The following is an 18,254-nucleotide window of genomic DNA, read 5'->3' as shown; positions in this document are numbered from 1 at the left end:
GTGCCAATCCAAAGAGCTTATTTACAACAAATACCGAACAAAAGAGAACAAAACAGCTCCCTGGTTATAATTGTTTGACTCCGTTCAATATTGTATTGTAGCACTCCAAGGTAAAAGCACAGGTTTTATGCTTCAACATGGAAAATAATTTTAAAATATTATTGCACCATAAAGCCGAGATTTCCCATTAAGGTTTTTGTAACATGAGGCATTCACTAACTGTAACAACAAATATTATGAGAAACAGATGGTGCGATCAATGTTACTAACAGAATTGGGGATGTGTGTGTGCTGCTGCTAGATTTCAAAAAATTGTTCCAAATAGTACGCTGGCATGGATACTCTGGATTTGCTGTAAATAAAACATTCTCACATCCCAGCTGGATGAATGCATTGCATTAATTAATACTTACCAAACATTCTCCAGTAATGTCATCACAATAGCTAGAATGGCCATAACAAGAACACGGTACACAGATTCCTCCATAGAGGGTGCCATTTACTCGTCTGTATCCCTGTGCACAGGACTGTGAAAAGGAAAATATTTCTGTTATTTATTGAAGGAATATTTTCACTCATACAAAATGGGCTCTACAGAATTCCTACAGTGTGGAATCAGGCCCTTCGGCCAAACAAGTCCACACTGATCTTCCAAAGAGCAACCCACCCAGACCCATTCCCCTACGCTATTACTCTACATTTCCCCTGACTAATGCACCTAACCTATACATCCCTGAACACTACGGGCAATCTAGCATGGACAATTCACCTAACCTGCACATCTTTGAATTGTGGAAGGAAACCAGACCACCCAGAGGAAACCCACGCAGACACGGGGAGAACGTGCAAGCTCCGCACAGACAGTCACCTGAGGCTAGAATCGAACCCAGGTCCCTGGCGCTGTGAGACAGCAGTGCTAACCACTGAGTCACTGAGCCACCCTTTTGTTTTTCAGAAATAAAAAAACAAAATTTCTCCTTCTGTTTAAGTAGATTGCTTGATATGTGAAGTGCTTTATGTTAAACAATGGTATTATTAAGATATATAATCACACAATTTGAAGTTTTAATCTTGTCCACCTTAATCTATGGCTGTACAAGGTAGAATTATACAAGATGAATCCAAGGTTTGTATTAACAAAGGTGGAGAATCCAAGGGCTAGTGTGAGCATTTTTCCATAATCTGCATTTTATGTCAGTATCATCATCTTAGGAAACTTTCTTCCCCACCAGAAGTATAGTTACAATGTTTAAAAGATATTTGGATAAGTACATGAATAAGAAATGTTGGAAGGATATGGGCCTAGCGCAGCAGGTGTGACTAGTTTAGTTTGGGCTTGTGGTTGGCATGAACTGGTTAGACCGCAGGGTCTCTTTCCATGTTGTATTACTATGACTCGATAACTGTTAGTCCTAAGGTGACTCCCGATGCTAGATGCACACACCCTGTTGCAAGATGGGGTACGTGGTACTTTTCAGCATGAATGGGACACTCAGATTTTTTCACATTTCTTCTGCCATTCTTACTTGGCCTCTACCAGGGCTTGTCACTGTCTGCCTTCATTGAAAAGGCTCCCAAGGTATGAAAATTGATCCATGTTTTCCAGTTGCTCGTCATGCGTCTTGATAGTTGGGGGAACGGTGATATTTTGCAGGAGCAGTCTGGTAGAGGACTTTTGTCTTCCATCTGTTAGGTAAGTCCCATTCTCCCAAATACTTTCGTGAATGCATGCATTGTGGTCTCGAGCTTGGCCTCTTAGCGTGAGCACATGAAAGCGTCACCTGCATTCTGCAGTTTGATGGCAGAATTGGGGTGGGCCTGGTTCAGGACTGGAGGTGAAGCAGTTTCAACTGTTCCTTGCACATACTGTGTAGAAGGTCCACTACACAGGAAATTTCATGGAGAAGGAGTGGAGTGTTGTGATGAGGAAGATGGAAGAAAAACATTGATGGAATGACACAGCCTTGCTCAACCCTGTACTTATCGATCTGTAATGGATCAGTAAGTGAGGATCCTGGCTTGCATGTCATGGTACCACATACGGAGGAGAGTGGTGTATGTCTGCAGGCAGCTAAATTTAAGAAGGACACTTGATAAGAGTTAAAAGTTTTGGAAAGTTCCCTCAATTTGAGCTCGATCCTATTAGGTTGGAAGATAGCAAATGTAACTTGTTTACTTCAAAAAAAGATGGAAAGCAGGAAATGACAGGCCAATTTGCTTCACATCTGTACCAGGAAAATAGGGAAAATGTTAGAAGCTATTGTTAAAGAAGTTATAGCAGGTCACTTGAATCAATTCAAGGTAATCAGGCAGAGTCAACATGACTCTGTGAAAGTGAAATCATGTTGATCAATCTGTTCAAGACTTTGACACATACTGAAGATTTAGGAGAACTAGTGGCTATGTTATCCTTAGATTTCCAATTGGCATTTGATATGGTGCAACACAGTGGAACGGATAGATGATTGGCTAATTAACAGAAAGCAAAGAGTAGATGAACATGGGTCTTTTTCTGGTTGGTAAAATGCAATGAGTGATGGGTTAAGTTATGGTTAGGGTCAGTGTTAAGGTTAGGGTTAGGCCACAGGGAACAGTGTTGGGATTTCAAGTGTTTAAAATGTATATGGATGACCTAGACAAAGGGACTAAAAGGTACAGTTGCCAAATTTCCTGATGATATAAAGAAAAGTAACAAAATAAGTTTAAGAGTACACAAGGAGTTTACAAAAAGATATTGATTGATGAAGTGAGCTGGGAGATGCAGAGATCCAGGAGCTACTGAATCACACACAATTGACATTCCTAACCAGTAGCACCACCAAAGCTTTAAGGAAAGGAGCAGGTTGACGTACAAATAAAGGCCTAAGTCCAACAAAAAGAGCTGTGACCTAAAGAACAGGCAGTATGCAGAAAAAGCACATGAAATCCAGCAATTTGCTGACAGTCCTGATGTGCATAGATTCTTCAGTACAGTAAAGACCATCTATGGCATAAAGTTTTTGTCTAATGGCTTGTGCAGGAGAACTTGTCTCCTTTTATTGTGGCTGCTTCTGCCAAGTATTAAGCACCCGAAAGTCAGATACACAGTGAAGTAAGCAAAACTTCTTCCATATTACTTTTTTTTAATAATTCACTCATAAGATATAGGCATCACTGGGTGGTTAGCATTTATTGCCTGTCCCTAGTTACACTTGAGAAGGTGGTGATAAGCTGCCTTCTTGAACAGTCCATATGCTGTAGGATGACCTACAATGCCTTTAGGGAGGGGATTTCAAGATTTTGATCCAATAACACTGAAGGAATGGCAGCATATTTCCAAATCAAGGTTTGGAAGGGACTTTGCAGATGGTGGTGTTCCCACGTTTCTGCTGCCCTTGTCCTCTAGCTGGAGGTGGTTATGGATTTGGAAGGTGCTGCTCAAGGAGCTTTGGTGAATTTCTGCAGTGCATCTGAACATCAATGGTGGAGGGATTGGCTGCTTGTGAATGTGGTGCCAATCAAGCAGGCTGCTTTGTCCCGGATGATATCAGGCTTCTGGAGTGTTGTTGGAGCTGCAAGTGAGGAATCTTCCATCACAGTCCTGATTTGTGCTTTGTAGAGAGTGGACAGGCTTTGGAGCTCTTGAGGTGAATTACTTGCTGCAGTAGTCCTAGCCTCCCACCATCTCTTGTCGTCACTGTTTATATGTTTATGTAGCAAATTAAGTTGAGTTTCTGGACAATAGTAACCCCAGGATGTTGATAGTGGGGAGTTAAGTGATGATAACACTATTTGAATGTCAGAGAGTGGAGGTTAGGTTGTCTCTTACTGGAGATGGTCATAGTTTGGTATTTGTGTGGTGCAAATGTTCCTTGCCATTTGTCAGAACAAGCCTGATATTGTCCAGATCTTGTTGCATTTGAACATGGACTGCTTCAGTATTCGAACAGTTGTGAATAGTGCTGAACATTGTGCAATCATCAGCGAATTCCCTCATGTCAGACCTTATAATGGAGGGAGAGTCATTGATGAACCAGCTGAAAATGGTTAGGCCTAGGACACTAGCTTGAGGAACTCCTGCAGAGCTGCGATAACTGACCTCCAACAACCACAGCCATCTTCCTTGATGTCATTGGCTTGGATATTATGATAAGCATAACGAAACAGTGAGATGATTTTCCTGATGTGCTCATTAAAGCTGTCTCAATTCCATTATTAACATATGTAAAAATTTTAATGATATATAAATTTAACAGTATTTTACAATTCTCAGCAGTAACTCTGCAAAGCCAATGTCTGATGATTCAATCTGACTGCAAATGTAAATGTATTGTTGCCTTGACCTAGCACATTGCAAAAGGAAAAATACATTTTTCCATGTCTGGTAACATGGTTAATTGCTGCAACAGTAATAAAGAAATACTACAGGCAACTGCAAATTACTCATGCAGAAAAGCAGTCGTGACTAGTCTTGCTTTTACTTAGTAGAATAAGAGCACTGGAAGTCCTGTTAATTTATCTTTCTTTCCTCAACAGAACAAAATATAGCCAAAAGGTTGGAAGGAGAGAAGGGCAACTATATTAATATGTGAGCTGAATAAGGTAAATTTGTCTGCGAAGGTAGAGGTCATTATAAACCATTAATTTAAATTTGCTTACTCATCCAGCATTTAACTATAACATGTCTGGGCATTTACTGAAACCATAGTGCCTGGCAGTGGATAAATTAAAATAAACAGAGTGTTAATATTATGGAGGTGAAATGACCTCTATGTCAGAGCTAATACAAATACAAAAGAGTAGAATGATTGCCAAACATGACTGTTATTGGTGCAATGAAGTACAGATGATATTAAGCCCTTGGTGTCATCTGTATGCCTTTCCAAAAAGCTGATAAACTGGAATAGACCTTTGGGTGCTCATAGACCAGCAGCCTGCATTAATGAAAGTCCCACTCCTTTTCTACCATTTCACTGGTTTATGGCTAATCTATACTTCCGTCCTAGTCATCTGCTATTTTTCACTTACATACATCTTGATAGCGCATGTAATAAAAATCTCTCTATCCAAGTTCAGTTTTCCCAGTATTCTCAATAATTTTTGAGGAACAGCTCAGAATCCTGGCTGAGGAAAAACTGATTGTATGATTATCCCGCGCGATTCTGATCTTCCACAACAGGAAAATAGGATATTTTCCTCCACTTTCCCAAATGCTTTTGTCAACTTTAAGATCGCAAATAAACCATTCTTCCACTTTTCAGGCTCTGCAAATCAGGTTTATACTACCAGTCCACATCATTTAATTCTTTAAGCCTCTGGTGAATCTGAGCTGCAGTTCCACTGAGACCACTTTAACCTTCTCAAAGTGCAGTACTTCAAATTGTGTGCAGAACATCTGCTCAACTGAAAGATCAATTCCACAAAAATTGAAATACTGCAGGTGTTGGACATCTAAAACAGAAATGGAAAATATTGGAAATATTCAGGAGATCTGGCTGCAACTGCACAGAGAGATGAATGATGTGAAACTCTTGCAATTTCACTCTGCACAGATCATTTCCAGCATTTTCTATTTTTGTTTATTATTATGAAACATCAATTAGTGCTCTAGGCTCTTTGAGATAAAGGCTAACTTTGTATTAGACTTGTGGTCCCTGTTCACAGTTTTCATGATCTGTTTGCCTACAGTCAGTAAAACAGCTATGTTCTTCCACAGCACCTAATCTTTCACCACATTTCAAAAAGAAACATTCAATTTGTCTTCCTTGATTCCAAAGTTAATGACTCCACACTTACTCATCATGGAACTTCAGTTGTTACTATATCTGTCAACATTTTTAATTGCCTGTGGCCTTTTGTAACTTCCTTGTCCCATCTGCACAACTTACATTGCCTAGAGGCACATGGCAAATGACATTTAAATATTGATAAGTATAAAGGACAATACTTAGGAAAGGAGAAGTAGCAACATATATTATGCAAATAATGCAGGCACCATGAGAGGTAAAGCCAATGTAAAGAGTTTTCAAAGCCAGCATTCAAATTAGTAGAAGGCAGTAAGGAAGAAACTAAAACTTGAACTTTTGTAACATTCACCACATTATACATATTAGGTAGACATTGCAGCATTGCAGTCTAACGCATTACAGGGGAAAGTAATGACTTAGTGGCATTACCACTCGGCTATTAATCCAGATGCCTAGGTAGTGTTCAGAATCCAGATTCAAATCCTGACATGGCAGATGGTGAAATATGAATTCAATAAACATCTGGAAATAAGTTTTTAATGATGACCATGGAACCATTGTTAAGTGTTGAGGAAAAACCCATCTGGTTTAATAATGTCCTGGTTTTGTCTGGCATACATGTGACTCTAGACCCACAGCAATGTGGTTAACTCTTAACCGGGCAATTAAGGATGGGCAATAAATGCTGGCCCAGCCTGTGATGCCCACATTCTGTGAATGAGTTTTTTTTAAAGTGTCTTGTCCTGGGAATCTGTTCCAACCCATTATTCTAAGCTACAATTTTCCTGTGCTGCTTTGGATGCCCTTAGAGAAAAACTAGAAGACACCATATGTATTGACCATGTTCCCCTTCAGTTAGAAGCACCATCACAGATGAATCTATTCTGAGAAAGACTGAGTGTGTGACAGATGGAGACATTTGGCATAGTACAGTCGTGGAAAGGAGAAAGCACAGCTAGATTTACAGATGCCTTTACCATTTAACTAGATGGTAGCTGCAACTCTTGAGCTGAGGGATTTGAATCTCAAAGGACCAATCTACAAGTACACATTGTAGCTGTGCATCAGACCAATTAACAGTATGCCAAGCAACATTTCCAGTTTGAGCACTGCTGTGGAGATATACAATCCTGACAACTATCCTGCATGAGTTACTGGCTGATCTGAAACAACAGCAACTTGAATATATACGTGTATATGCACTTAAATTTCCTTTAGTAAAAGGTGTTTACGAGGTGTTTCATTAGAATGTTGGCATATAGAACAGCACAGAGTCACAAAGGGAACATTAGGACAAATGGTCAAAGTTTGATCAAAGAGGTACGTTTTTAAGGAGAGTCATAAAGGAGGAGTGAGCAAAAGAGAAAGATAAAATGGTAGCAGTACTGAAAAGGATTTCCAGATTTGAGAGTTTTGACCAATGATGGATGTGCGAAGGGCCAGATATGAAGAAATACAAAATTCTTGGAGAAATGTGGCACTGGAGGACATTGTATGACAGAAGAACTTGAGGTCATGGACAGATTAGAAAATAGATGAGAATTTTAATACTGAAGTATTGCCAGACAGCAGCCAATGTTCTATAAACATGGTGTGATTATAATCATATGATAATGATTATTAAGATATATACCACACAGAAAAACTCCAACATCCTCCAAATTTTTAATCATCTAAATCTATCTTTATAGCCACCTATTTTCTTCTCTCTTAAATAAACGTCCAGCTTCAACTAAACTACATCTATTCAATTTTCTTCAACCAATCCCTCTTGTAGCGATTTCCACATACTCGTCACTCTTTGGATGTAGAAGTTTCTTCTGAATCTTTAATAGAATTTCTCTGTGACCATTTTATATTAGTGGCCTTTGGTTATTTTCTTTTTCACAATAGTAAACATTCTTACGGTATATATTCTATTAAATATTAAAATTAAATATTATTCTGTTAAATTTTTCATCATCTAAAGACCTCCATTAGGTTACCCCAATCTCTTTCTCACCTACAGAAGAAAGACCCAAGCTGTCAATTCTTTCCTTATTGTAACCTTGATCTAATTGAATGGAGGAACATATTCAAAGAACTGAATGGTAAACTCCTGTTCCTAAGTTCCTATGTTCCAGTAATATCTGTGTCAATCTCCTCTGCATCCTTTCCACGTCCAACCATTTCCAGCTGCATCATCAATGACCTTCCCTCCACCATAAGATCAGAAGTGAGGATGTTTGCCAATGATTGCATAAAGTTCAGCACAACTAGTAACTTCTGGGATACTAAAAAAGTCCATGTCCAAATGCAGTAAGACATGGATAACTTTGAGGCTTTTGCCTGACAAGTGGCAAGTAATATTCGTGCCAAGCAACAACCATCTCCAATCAGAGAAAATATAACCATTGCCACATGACATTCAATCGTGTTACCATCACTGAATACATCAACATACACATCATGGGGGTTACCATTAACCAGAAACTGAACTAGACTAGCCATATACAACAGCAGATCAAAGACTAGGATTACTGCAGCAAGTAACTTATGTCCTAACTCCCCAATACCTGTCCTCCATCTACAAAGGCTGAAGTGAGGAGTGTGATGGAATACTCTCCACTTGCCTGGGTTAGTGCAACTCCAACAACAATCAAGAAGATTGACATGATCCAGGACAAAGCAGCCCACTTCATTGACACATGTCCATGAACAACACTCCCTCCACCACTGACGTTCAGTAGCAGCAGTGTGTACTATTTACAAGATGCACTGCAGAAATTCACCAAAGATTCTTAGTCAGCATCTTCCAAACTCACAACCATTACCACCTAGAAGGGCACAGGAAATAGATACGTGGGAACACCACTACTTGCATGATCCCCTCCAAGCCAGTCACATTCCAGACTTGGAAATATATCACCATTTCTTCAGTGTTTCAGAGTCAAAATTAACAGCCAGATTTTGTTAAATTTTAAATCAGAGAGGTTGACCCTGATTGGTCAGGGTATGGTCCTGAGAAAGAAACCAGCAATTGGCTATCACCTATTGTGTTGACCCAAAATGGGCATAGTGCACATGCGCATTCTTTCTGTCTGTAAATAGCAGGACCCTGTATATGTAGCTTCCATGCATGCAAGTGTGCCACACTGCAAGCCTGACTAAAAATCCTAATTGCTGTCAACAGAATTCCTAGTAGATTCAGGATTATCCAGCAAACGTGTCCAATTTCAGAATCACATCCAATATCAGACACTTCAACAAAATTTGTCTTTTTATTTTAGCAATAATACTATGTAACAGAGATGGATGATGAGATGTCACAGATTGAGACTCCACAGTTGTAGCACTCAACTGCATTGCTCGAGTGAATGTATAAGATGTATAAGAATGTTTAAGATGTACTTTTCAGGGTTTTCCGAGTCTGCAACCAACCCCACAGCTACTTAATAGTCTGGAAAGGATTAATTGTCTTGGGTGGGGTGATTTGCAGAGCTTTACCTCTACTTGTATCCTTGACCTCCTCCTGCCTGCATCAAAATTACATCTGGGAGGAAAGAGGAGCTGCTTAATCTGCCATTTAAGGGCCTTTATTGGATAGATGGGGAGCAGGCTGCTCCAGGGCTCATTCACCCAGGCATGTAGACTGGGACACAATCAGGAGTCTGGAAAATTCACAGTCTGCACAAGTGCTGTGCTAATTATAATCCAAGGATCATCTTGTCAGTGACTTAAAATAAAATGCATCTCTGAGATACCAGACTTACCAGGCTACTTGACTGCTGGTAAAAGAGTGGCAATGCAACTGATATTAGAATTGTAGGTATCAGTTCAATTGCAACGATGGAGAATTGAAATTCAGTTAACCATAAATCTGTAATGAAATTTAAGTCTCATTGAAGTTGATCATGAAATATCTGGATTATCATTAAAAAAACCTATGACTTATGAATGCCCGTCAAGGAGGAAATCTGCTGTCCTGACTGACCCAGTCTGGCCCACATGATTCCAGACCCACAGCACTGTGGTTGATTATTAATTTACATCAAAATAGCAAAAAGCCCTCCGGTTATAGGTGGTTCATGATCATCTCCTAGTCATTGAGCCACACAGTCATGCAGCATGAAAACAGACCTTTGGTCCAACCAATCCACGCCGACTATGTTCCCAAACTAAACTAGCCTCACCTGTCTTCCCTTGGCCCATGTCCCTCCAAATCTTTCCTACTCATGAACTTATCCAAATGTCTTTTAAATGTTGTAAATGTACCTGCATCCACCATCCTCTCTGGCAGTTCATTCTACACACAAACCACTCTGCGTAAAAGCCCCTCATGTCCTTTTCAAATCTTTCTCTTCTCACCTTAAAAATATGCCCCCCCCCCCAGTTTGGATTCCCCTAGGGAGTGTCATTCACTTTGTCCATGCCCCTCATGATTTTATAAACCACAATAAAGCCACCCCTCAATCTCCTAAGCTCCAGTGAAAAAGTCCCATCCTATCCATCCTATTTTTATGTCTCAAACCTTCAATTACCATCAACATTCAGATAAATCTTTTCTAACCCTCTCTAGTTTAATAATACACTGTTATAAGGTTGCAAGTTTGCTCGCTGAGCTGGTAGATTTGTTCTCAGCTGTTTCATCACCATGCTAGGTAACATCATCAGTGAGCCTCCAATGAAGTGCTAGTGTTCTGTCCCGCTTGCTACTGATCTGTCTTGGTCTGCTGTGGTGGGTGATATCACTTCCGGTTGTTTTTCTGAGAAGTTGGTAAAGGGGTTCCAAATCGAAAGGTTTGTTAGTGGAGTTCCAGCTTGAATGCCTGTCCCACGATGGATGTATTGTCCCAGTCAAACTGGTATCCCTCTTCATCTGTGTGTATGGATACTAGTGATAGTTGGTTATGTCTTTTGGTGGCTAGTTGGTGCTCATGTATCCAGGTGACTAGTTTTTTGCCTGTCTGTCCAATGTAATGTTTGTTGCAGTCCTTGAGGGTATTTTGTATATGACATTCGTTCTGCTGGTTGTTGGTACGGGATCCTTTAAATTCATCAGGAGCTGTTTCAGTGTGTTGGAAGGTTTATGTGCTACCATGATGCCTTGGAGCCAGAGTAGTCTGGTCATGATCTCTGAGATGTCTTTAATATTTGGCAGGGTGGCTAAAGTCTCTGGGCATGTTGTGCCTTCTTGTTTGGGTCTGTTGTGTAGGAATTGGCCAACTGTGCTTATCAAATCTTCTCCAAAATCATTAATAATATCCTTCCTATAACAGGGCGACCTGAACTGCACAACACAGCTGCCCCTCAGGGACAATTAATCCATAAATCTCAGGCCTGTGCCAGAAATGCACACATCCCAAAGAGAAATTAAAAACAAACCCAACCGATGGTAGTAGATTTATTAACAACTCCATAATAAAGGCAAAATATATATGGTAACACCACCACCTCCAAGTTCCACTCAAAGCCACTCAGTGAATTGATATAGAAATATATCACTATTCCTTCAGTGTTGTTGGGTCTGGATCATGCAATCCCATCCCTAACAACATTGTGGATGTATCTACCCTTCATGGATGGGAGTGATTCAAGAAGGCAATCACCATGACCTTCTCAAGCACAATTAGGGATGGGCAACAGATGTAATACTAGCCACGCCCACCTCCCATGAATGAATTAAAAATACATTTCTGATTGCACCACAAGATCAAAATTTTTATTTACCTTCTCAACCAACAGCTAAGAAGTTGAAAAGGCACAAAAAACAGGCAAGTGGTGGATGTAGAGATAAGAAAGCCCTGTAAGTTTTTCCAAACATTCATTTTAATTTACCTTTGTTGGTGACCATTAGAAGTCCTAAAGTGATATAGTTGGTTATCATTTTGCCACATTGATAAGAGATGAAACATTGCAGATTAAGAAATTTATTGATAACAAAATTTAGATCCTGCAATTGTTACTCACTTCACAAGATGTGCCAGAGTACTCAGGAGGGCAGTGACAAATCTCAACGCTTGTACCTGTCTGTTGGCCTAATGAATTTGGATTAGCTGTCTGGAGTATAACAGAGCTCAACCTGTTGAGGCAAAAACAGAACAAAAATATATCCTCTTCATAAAACATAATTAAATTTAAATCCATTCAAATAATTACAGAAGAGAAGCTCTAATTACATTTCCTCCCAGTGGATCTGCAGTGAGTTAATTGTCATGAAACAGTTTAAAACTAGGTCTTCCAGCAACTTCTGTTTTAATTAGAAATAGTGGCATGTCCATAAGGACACCTTTGCTGAGAACATGCACTGTTGAATTCAGTAACTCATCTGTACAATTTGTCAAGATTAAGGTATCATACAGTGCAGCAGCTTGTTTCAACTTGTTGCATCTCTTCTGGCTCTTTGAAAGAGCAGTTGCATTTAGTGCCCCTCCCTCCCGTTTTTAATCTGTAACCCTTTAAATTGCTCATTCTCGACTCCCTTTAAAATTGGTTTAGAATGGTCCACACATATTAAGATACTGTAAAGGATTTTAACATGTTAAGGTGTTGCAACTATTATTGCATAGGTCATTCTAGTTTTGTTTGTGAGATTTCAGGTTTTGAGAATTAAAATATCCTTAATTTCCAGGTAATGAGGCAGAATGCAGATATTATGAACACCAGCACCCAGGTTGGAGTGGAACAACTGATGAAATTTGTCTGGCTAATAAAATGAACATTTATTTATATAGCACCATTCACATCCTCAGGAAATCTAAAAGTGATTCACTGCTTATGAATAAGATGAGTAAGATTGCATAAGAGGAGCAGAACAACAGTGAATAAAATTGAAAACAGAAATTAAAACTACTGCACAGAGGGGCTGACATCTAATAATATTATAATCAGATAATTAGACCGAGGGAGTCCCAGACATGGTTGAATTAGCGTTGTAGCATGTAGGGCTTGATGCCATCTAAATTAGGAATTCAGCAGAAGTTTAGGTCAGTCACATCACTGAAGAACAGTGTAGATAAGATTGAAAGTTTTATTATGAGACAGGAAGCAGCGATGCTTCTCTACACAGAAGCCTGTTAATGTCAGCATCATACCGCCCCAACTACCTCACTCCAATCCTGTGTTCCTTACTTTGGAATTAATGTCCTATTTTTGCCATTAATAAGTGTGGCCTGATAAAATTTTCTAAGCCTTTGGTTGTCAGTATTGGATGGGCCACATGTGCTCCAAGCTGATTACTGCTCAGGAGTTAAAATTCCCCTCCTCGTTCTCTTTTTTTTTCCTCTCATAAAGATATGTAGTTGATCACAGCTTCTTTTAGGCAATTATTTTCTAAACTCAAGAAAATGTGAAATTCAACAATCCAAGATCACAACATTCACTTATATTCTGTCTTTAGCATAATAAAGTATCACAAGGTGCTTTGCAGGAGCATTATAAAGCAAAATTGACACCAAGCTATGTAAGAGCAGGAAACGACAGCCATGAGCTCAGTCAAAGTTGTAGTATTTAAGAAGAAAAGCAAGATGGAGATGTGGACAGGTTCAGGAAAGGAATTCCAGAGTTCAAGGCTGAGGCAAGCAAAGGTGTAGACTTTAATGGCAGAGCAATTAAAAGATGCTCAACAGGGCAGATTTCTGATGTGCATGGGCATCTTGGAGAGCTGTGAAGCGACAGGAGATTCTACTTGTGTGGAGGGACAAGGTCATGGAGGGATCTGAAAACAAGGAAGAAAATTTTAAAATCAAGAGATTGCTTGACCTGAAGTCAAAGTAAGTCAGCAAATGGAGATTGAGAGTTTGACAGGGCCATTTTTGAGACATTCTTGGGATGTTGGAGTCACAGGCACATTTAATACTTATCCCAAATTACATCAGAGGGTGATGATGAGTCATCATCTTAGGCTGATACAGTCTGTCTGTACACTCAGAATGATGCTGGAAAAGACGTTCTTGGATTTTGATCGCATGATATCGTAAAATTCACGTTATAGTTCCAAGTCAGGAATGGTGTGTGGAAGGTAAGCAGATTGCAGATGATAATGATGTGTCTATTGCCCTTGTACTTTTGTTTGGAAAGCATTATCCAAGGAGCTTGTTGATCTGGTATAAAGTATATGCAACTGCCAGAGTGCACTGGTGTGGAGGAAGCAACAGGATATCAAGCAAGCAGGGTGCTTTGTTTTGGATGGTATGGAGCTCCTTGAGAATTATTGCAGCTGCACACATCCAGGCAAATGGAAACTATTCCATCATACTCCTGATATGTGACTTGTAAGTGTTCAGGCTTTGAGGAGCCAGGAAGTTAGTTCCCAGCCACTGACCTGCTCGTGTGGTCACATTACTTCTCTGGCTAGTCCAGTTTAGTTTCTGGTCAATGATAATCCCCAGGATATTGATAATGGGGGATTTAGTCATGTTATTGCCACTCAATGTGACAAGGAGATGATTATATTCTTTTTTTTGTGGATGTTCATAGCCTGGCACTTGTAAGGTACAAATGTTATGTGCCACGGAACAGGAGAAAGTGACGACTGCAGATGCTGGAGATCAAAATTGAGAGTGTGTGTGGAAAAGCACAGCAGGTCAGGCAGCATCCAAGGAGTAGGAGAATTGATGTTTAGGGCATAAGCCCTTCATCAGGGATCTGTAACGGAGCAATCCAAGTCTGAATATTGTGCAAGTCTTGCTGTATATTAGCATGGACTGCTTCAGTGTCTGAGAAACTGTAAATGTTACTAATATTGTGTAATCATCAGTGGCAACCCACTTCTGAGTTTATGTTGGAGAGAAGGTCAGTGATGAAGCAGCTGAAGATGAGGATAGTACCCTGAGGAACTCCTTTAGTGATGCCCTGGAGCTGAGAAGATGAGCTACCAACAACCACAAATATCTTCTTTTATGCTAGCTACGACTTCAACCAGTGCAGAGTTATCCCCCGATGCCCGTTGACTTCAATTCTGCCAGAGCTCCTTGATGTCTCTCAATCAATGCTACCTTAATGTTGAGGGTAGTAATTCTTAAATCTTGAGTTCAGATTTCTTGTTCATGTCTGGACCAAGGCCGTGATAAAATTAGTTTTGGTGAAACTCAAAACTGAGCATGAGTGATTCTTGCTGTCTAAGAGATGTTTGTGTAAAGTGTTTATGCTCACATTGTCATCTTCCATCACTTTGCTGTCAATCAAGATGGAGAATAACTAGCAGGTTTGGATTTGTCCTTATATTTGTGGGCAGGGCAAAACCGAGCAATTTTCCATATTGCTGGGTAGATGGCAGTTTTGTAGCTGTTCCTAAACAGCTTGGCTGGTGACATAGCTAGTTCTAAAAACATAAAAAATAGAATCAGGGTTAGGTCATTGAAAAGAATCATCACTGATCTGCGCAAGGCAGATTGTATTAGCTCAGCTTAACCATCAACTACCTGATATTTCAAAGATCAGTTTATGTCTTCTTTAAATTCTTCCAATGATTCAGCCTCCACAATCTCTGGTTTGAGACTTCCAGATATTCACTCCCCTCTGGAGCAGAAATTCCTTTGCATCTCAGTTTTTAATGAGTGCCTCCTTATTCTGTAACTACATCCCAGAGTTTGTGGCGCCCCACTTTTGGAAACATCTTTGCAACATCTACCATGTCGAGCCTTCTCAGAATCTTATATATCCTCTTCAGGCGGGGAGTTCACATGAGAGGGAAAAATTTGGGTAGGTATGAGTTAAGCTGGTGATTAAAATTCCTGAGAATTGGAAGTTTGCACATAGGCTGATGGAATGAGGTATCTCAGTGAGAAGGGATTTTTCATGCTTGGGAGCTGTATGGCAAAGAATTTTTGAAAAACATTTAGAGGATTGAAACGTAATAAAATGCTGATAGGAAGAGAAAGTGCTGGAAGATTAGGGGGTCAAGCTAAGGTGTGATCAAGTGATAAGGGCCTCATGCCCTTTGGTCCGGACAAGTGGTGGAAAGATATAACCAGGTGATAAAGCATCCTCTAGCCTTTCCTGTCAACCAGATTTCATGGATCATCCACAGTACTTCTGGGAGTGCTAACAGCCTTGAGCCCAAGTTAATAGACATTCTGAAAGGGAGTTGGGGACAGAGTAAGGGTTGATCCACTGGCAAAGTTAGCAGGGTTCACACTGGGAGGGATGAGTTGCATGGAGATTAGTATGAACAATATCCAGTGAATGCAATTGGTAAGGTTTAATAAGATGGTGGTACAGGACAACTGTAGGTTCTAAGCACAAAGGGCCAGCTTCCAATGTCTCAATGAGCCTTTCCCAGGATGCCCAAAAAAGTGCAGGTAGAGACTGCAGGCTCTGTAACAGGGAATTCAGTCTTGACACTAGCAAGAACGGCAGAGATTCACTAGCTAACGGGAAGCAGAGGGTAGAGATAAAGAGTCTCTCTCAGTAAGTTGTCATTAGTGCAGTGCCACAGGTATCAGCATTTGGTCCACCATATTTACAATTTATATCAATGATTTAGATGAAGGTACCACAAATATGATAGCTAGAATAGCTCATGGTGTGCAAATGAACGTAGACACTTTAAGAGTGTGGAGAATATATAGATTTGGGCTAACCTGAATGTTCCCATTTGGGCAGGAAGAATAGCAAAACAATCTTTTATTTAAATAGAGGGAGATTGCAGAAGTCAATGGTACAGTGGGAACTGGGAGTCCTGGCAGGTCGCAACAAGTGTTTAGGAAAGAAATGTCAATAATTGGAAGCAGAATGGCATAGAGAAATAGGGATACTTTACTGCAGCTATACAGAACATAAGAACCAGGAGCAGGAGTCGGCAATTCAACCACTCGAAATTGCTGCACCATTCAATATGATCATGGCTGGTTGCATCTCGGCCTCATCTCTACTTTTGTGCCCCTTCTCGATAGCCTTTTGACTTACTACTAATTAAAAATCTGTCTATTTTTCTCATTAAACTTATTCAAAGTCTCAACATCCACTGTACTCTGGGGTAATGAATTCCACAGATCCACAACACTTTGAGAGGAGTAATTTCTCTTCATCTCTGTTTTAAATCTGTTATCCCTCACCATAAAGCTATGACCTCCCAATCTAGATTGCCATACGAGGTAACAACCTTTCCACGTCTACTTTGCCAAGCTCCTTTCCCACCTTAGTTATCTCAATTTGATGCCTTTGCCTTCCTACAATTGGAATTCTACAGATTAGCTTACTTTAAGCAGAGATCTGTATATTTGATTAAGTTCATCACCTATGGCTTACTTCATGAGCTGAACAACTCCACAATTAATAATCCCTCACAAGAGAATGATTTGTTTGAAGAAACAGCTTCACTCAAGATTTATTTTAACCACTGCTCAGCAATGCATTATAAAAAAAGGCACTGATGAGACCATATCTGGAGTACTGTGTACAGTTTGGTCTCCTGCTCTGAAAAAAAATTGTTTTACAAGTAATTCAGAGAAGGTTCACTCATTCCTGGGCCACCTTACAAAGTAAGGTTGAACATTTTAAAGGTGTATCCTTTTGAGTTTAGGAGAAAGACAGGTGATCTACTGAAACATATTAACTCTTGTGGGGACTGGAAATGTTGAATACCAGAGGGTTTTTGTCAGGGAACATTGTTTCAGAAAAAATGCTGGCCCTTTTCAGACTGAACTTAAGAGTTTTTTTTCTCTCAAAGGATCTTTAGTGTGCCCTATTCTTGTCCCCAGAAAATTGCGGGGTTTATAAATTTATTCAAGACTGAGTTTGATAGATTGTTGAGAGGCAAGGGAGTCAAAGGTTAATGAGGTATAGGCAGGAAAGTGGTGATGAGACCAGAAATGTAATGGACACTGTTCAGATTCTTCATAACTGTCAAAATTATTTTTCTTTTTGTTTAAAATCAGCCAGAACTATTAAATCACAGTAGAAACTGTAACAGCATATGCTAACAGGTCATTTTGCAATATTTTAAGAGCACAACAGTGCTTCATCCATTGGAAATGGGTCTAGTACAAATGGGCAGGTTAATGTAAGGGTCAACTTTCTGTGAAAGAACAAATCTTCACAACGTAGGTACTTATCATTCAGAATGTTTCTGACTCTTTAAAAAAACTTTCCATTTTCTTCACAAACACACAAACTTGGCGTGCTTTTAATGGGTTTGCCATACCCTGAACTACTAGAAAAAAAAGGCAGGTGGGAGGAAATCTGAGTTTACTCCGCTGGCAATGGATAAGCCAATATTAGCAGGGTTTGAGCAAGGGTTTTGCACATCAGGCAATCCCAATCCCCACACATGCCAGAAGGAAACAGATTGAGTCAGGAAGACAAAGGAAAATCAGATATTCCCCATGCCCCAATAAAAGGTATGGTCATTTACACACTGAGGAGTGCCTTCACTCCCAGGGAAAAAAAATCAATTCAAGCTACCTGAAATACATTCATGCTTTTTATTTCCTGCAGCAATATAAGAAGATCTTTTAAAGAATTTGTAAATTTGCATTCAAGTGGCTCTCAGCAATGGAACCCTTCAATGAGATTTACGCATGAACTGAATGTCTATTTTGTCACCAA

General features: G+C 39.8%; 1 protein-coding gene across 3 annotated transcripts in view; it reads right to left on the bottom strand.

Annotated features, from left to right (window-relative positions):
- Positions 1–18,254, bottom strand: part of lama2 (laminin, alpha 2) — a 387,170-nt gene that overhangs the window by 192,300 nt on the left and 176,616 nt on the right. For all 3 annotated transcript variants that reach the window (XM_072556030.1, XM_072556031.1, XM_072556033.1), the window contains exons 15-16: positions 11,676–11,787; positions 414–527 (exon numbers count right to left, since the gene is read on the bottom strand). In XM_072556030.1, coding sequence (XP_072412131.1) covers positions 414–527; positions 11,676–11,787 — 226 coding nt within the window. The remainder of the gene's footprint in view (positions 1–413; positions 528–11,675; positions 11,788–18,254) is intronic.

This window comes from Chiloscyllium punctatum, chromosome 3 (assembly GCF_047496795.1).
Source record: "Chiloscyllium punctatum isolate Juve2018m chromosome 3, sChiPun1.3, whole genome shotgun sequence".
In the NCBI taxonomy this organism is placed as follows: domain Eukaryota; kingdom Metazoa; phylum Chordata; class Chondrichthyes; order Orectolobiformes; family Hemiscylliidae; genus Chiloscyllium; species Chiloscyllium punctatum.
This window is presented reverse-complemented; position numbering and strand designations above follow the sequence as displayed.